Source organism: Camelina sativa, chromosome 1, assembly GCF_000633955.1.
Source record: "Camelina sativa cultivar DH55 chromosome 1, Cs, whole genome shotgun sequence".
NCBI classification, from domain to species: Eukaryota; Viridiplantae; Streptophyta; class Magnoliopsida; order Brassicales; family Brassicaceae; genus Camelina; species Camelina sativa.
Genome location: NC_025685.1, coordinates 20,304,815 through 20,308,961, shown reverse-complemented (window position 1 = coordinate 20,308,961; position 4,147 = coordinate 20,304,815). Strand labels below are relative to the sequence as shown.

The following is a 4,147-nucleotide window of genomic DNA, read 5'->3' as shown; positions in this document are numbered from 1 at the left end:
GACCTGAAAAATATTTAAAACTTTAAGTAGCCTTACATGTTAATTTAAAAGACCATTATATATTATAATGTAAGTATGAAATACCTCCTTCTACTAGCTGTAGAAATGGTTGAAGCAAAGTAGTGTTCTGAGAAGTATGATATCTCATCATTAATATATGATTGAACGATTGATCCCGCTGGATATCTTTTGTTCTTCGTCTTCCCTTTCAAACGTTTGAAAAACCTTTCGAAGGGATACATCCACCAATACTGGACTGGACCACCAAGTTCGGCTTCGTATGGTAGGTGTACAGGAAGGTGCTCCATGACATCAAAGAACGAAGGTGGGAATATTTTCTCCAAATTGCACAAAATCATCACAATATTCGCTTGCAGGACTTGGACATGACTTATCTCTAATGATCGACTGCATAAGTCACGGAAAAATGATCCAATCCCTACAATATATAAATAAAATCATTAATTAATTTGACATATATATAAAATTAAATTGCTATATATATATATATATATATCAAATTTTTACCTGATATTGCAAGATGGACGTCATGTAGTAACAACTCTGCAAACACAAATGGAAGCAATCGTTCCATAAAGACATGGCAATCGTGGCTTTTCATTCCTGAAAAATTTCCATCCTTGATGTCTGCACAACTAGCTAAATCAGCTACATACCCATCTGGAAATTTAACATCTTCTTTGACCCATTGAAGTAGGCTTTTTTTCCCTTTCGCACTCAATCTCCAAATAGGAAAAGGAGCTCTCCCACCAGCATCAACATGCAATTGACTTCGATCACAAAATCTTGCAACATCCAATCGGGACCTCACATTGTCTTTTGATCTGTCTTTCACATTCATAACAGTGTACATGAGATTATCGAGAATATTTTTCTCAATATGCATCACATCAAGATTGTGTCGTAAGTTAAGATCGGTCCAATACGGGAGCTTCCACAAGATGCTTTCTTTGTGCCAATTATGCCAACTTCCATAACCATCCACTTTATTTTCATGCCCATTTCCTCCGCAGTCAGAAGTCTTTGGCGGCTCGGCATTTCTTATACGCTCATGTAAGACCTGTTCACCCGTCAAATATTGCGGTGGATAGTCGTTCACTGCGTGTTTGCCTTTGAGAAAGTGTTTTTTATCCTTTCGCATTGGATGATTAGCAGGAAGAAATCTCCTATGGCAATCAAACCAACATGTCTTCCTAACAGCTGGCAATTGAAATGCATTTGTATCGTCCATACAAATTGGACAAGCTAATCTTCCGTGTGTTGTCCATCCTGACAACATGCCATATGCTGGGAAATCGCTGATAGTCCACAAAAGGACAGCTTTAAGGTTGAAATTTTGATCTAAGGACACATCATATGCCTCCACTCCATTATACCATAACTCTGTTAACTCATCGACCAATGGTTGGAGAAAAACGTCAAGACTAGCTCGTGGATGATTCGGTCCTGAATTCAAAATCGTCAGAAACAAATACTCTGTGTTCATGCACATCCCAGGAGGCAAGTTGTATGGAGTCAATATCACTGGCCATAATGAATGGTGTTTCGACATCCCAAAAGGATTGAAACCATCTGTACATAATCCAAGATAAACATTGCGCGGTTCTGCTGCAAATGAGGGATGCAATTGCTGAAAATTCTTCCACTCAGCCGCATCTGGAGGATGACACATTAATCCGNCATTGGATGATTAGCAGGAAGAAATCTCCTGTGGCAATCAAACCAACATATCTTCCTACCATCTGGCAATTGAAATGCATTTGTATCGTCCATAAAAATTGGGCAAGCTAATCTTCTGTGTGTTGTCCATCCTGACAACATGCCATATGCTGGGAAATCGCTGATAGTCCACAAAAAGACAGCTTTAAGGTTGAAATTTTGATCTAAGGACACATCATATGCCTCCACTCCATTATACCATAACTCTGTTAACTCATCGACCAATGGTTGGAGAAAAACGTCAAGACTAGCTCGTGGATGATTCGGTCCTGAATTCAAAATCGTCAGAAACAAATACTCTGTGTTCATGCACATCCCAGGAGGCAAGTTGTATGGAGTCAATATCACTGGCCATAATGAATGGTGTTTCGACATCCCAAAAGGATTGAAACCATCTGTACATAATCCAAGATAAACATTGCGCGGTTCTGCTGCAAATGAGGGATGCAATTGCTGAAAATTCTTCCACTCAGCCGCATCTGAAGGATGACACATTAATCCCTCCTCAGAGCTGTGCTCAGCGTGCCATCTCATAAAAGCTGCAGTCTTCTCAGATTGGTACATTCTCTTCAGTCTTTCCGCAATCGGTAAATACCACATCTTACTGAACGGTATTCTTGTTCTTCCTTCACTAGCCTTATACCTTGGTTTGCCGCAGAACTTGCAATGCTCCAACTTCTCATCATCTTTCCAAAAGAGCATACAGTTATCTATACATACATCATATGTACGACACGGTAATCCTAGCTTTCGCATCAAAGTCTCCGTCTCATAGTATGAACCGGTTGCCTGATTACCCTCTGGTAAATACTCCGTAAACAGTCCTGTCCATGAATCCATACAATTTTCAGACAAATTGTAGTCGACCTTATTGTTCATGAACCGAGCTGCCAACGATAACTGCGACTGCCCTTCCCGACATCCATCATACAGTGGCGTGTTTGCAGCAGCTAGCATATCATAAAACCGTTTTGCTTCTTGGGTGGGTTGTTCATGAACATGATCATTTCCACTTTCATGTTCATGATACTCGTTATATGGTACAGAACCATGAAATGCATCATTCACCATCCCAGCATATATATTCTCCCCATCAAATCCTATTGGTGCACTAGCACTAGCATAATCTGTATTATTAGCATAATGACTACTAGTTCCCTCCCCAACAACATCATAATCTTCACCATGTTCATACCATACATAATAGTTAGGCATAAACCCCCTACTTAGCAAATGATTCGAAACAGAGGCAGCTTTCAAAGACTTCGAATTGTGACATACTACACAAGGGCAGTAAAACCTACCTCTGCTATTTTGTGCATGGCTACAGGCAAAATCGATAAACTCTTCCACACCCGCCGAATAATCCGATGATATATGATTAGTGAACGGATCGATCCGATTGTACATCCATGCTCTTGAAGGATTGTTCCACATTATTATTATTTTTTTTTTCTCTCTTTTTTTTTTCTTCCTCTCGATTTTTTTTTTCTCTTTCTCACGTTTTTTTTTTGTTTCTTTCTATAATAGTCGATGTAAATGAAAGAAGAAGTGGTGGCATATATATAAGAGAAATTTTGCCACTGTTTTGCGACTATTATAGAAAGAGTCACAAAATTTCAGTTCACCTAACACACTTTAAGCACGTTTTTTGCCGACATGGTGCGACTCTTTTGCGATTGTTTTCAATGTAGTCGCAAAAGTTGAGTACAATATCTTCCACATTCTCAACGTTTTTTGCCGACATGCAGCGACGACTTTGCTACTAAATGATACTCCAAAAAGTCGTTGCAAATAAGTCTCTATTTTGCGACTTATTTGCGACGGCTCTCACGTACCAAAATTGCAGTTGCAAAGTAGTCACAAAATGCATCTTGTTTTGCGACGAAATAATATCAGTTACAAAAGAGTATATATTCGGTCGCAAAGGTGAGACGTTTTTGTGACTTTATTGTTTCGTCGTAAATTTGCGACGATTTTACTTCCGTATTTTGTATGGTCGTTAATCGGTATTAAAAGAGTCGCAAAACCGTCGCAAATATTTGCGACTAAACAATCAGTCACAAACGGTCGTCGCAAATGGCATGTTTTCTTGTAGTGTTTTTCATATAGCTGAAACAAAACCTCATAGTTAAGTTCTTGATTGTAAAGAGCATTACTATGTATGAAGGGAAATGAAAATTACCAGGATTGTTCTCAGGAACATTCTGTAAGTTGTGGTGGCAGGTGTTTAGGCCATCTGTGTTCACCATTTCTCAAAGAGAGAGAGACGTGTAGCTTTTTTTTTTTCTTTTGTTCTTTTGTTTGGTAAAGGAGTGAACTATGGGAGAGACTTCAGTCGTATATAAAAAGAAGATGTAACACCCGTCCTGCCTTATCAGCCAAGACAACGTGTTATTCAAATGGT

At 39.0% G+C, this 4,147-nt stretch overlaps 1 protein-coding gene across 1 annotated transcript; it reads right to left on the bottom strand.

The window, feature by feature from the left end:
• On the bottom strand, window positions 1,693–3,177 carry LOC104710119. The gene has a single exon (XM_010426667.1). The coding sequence runs from the start codon at window positions 3,175–3,177 to the stop codon at window positions 1,693–1,695; it is 1,485 nt and encodes a 494-aa protein (XP_010424969.1).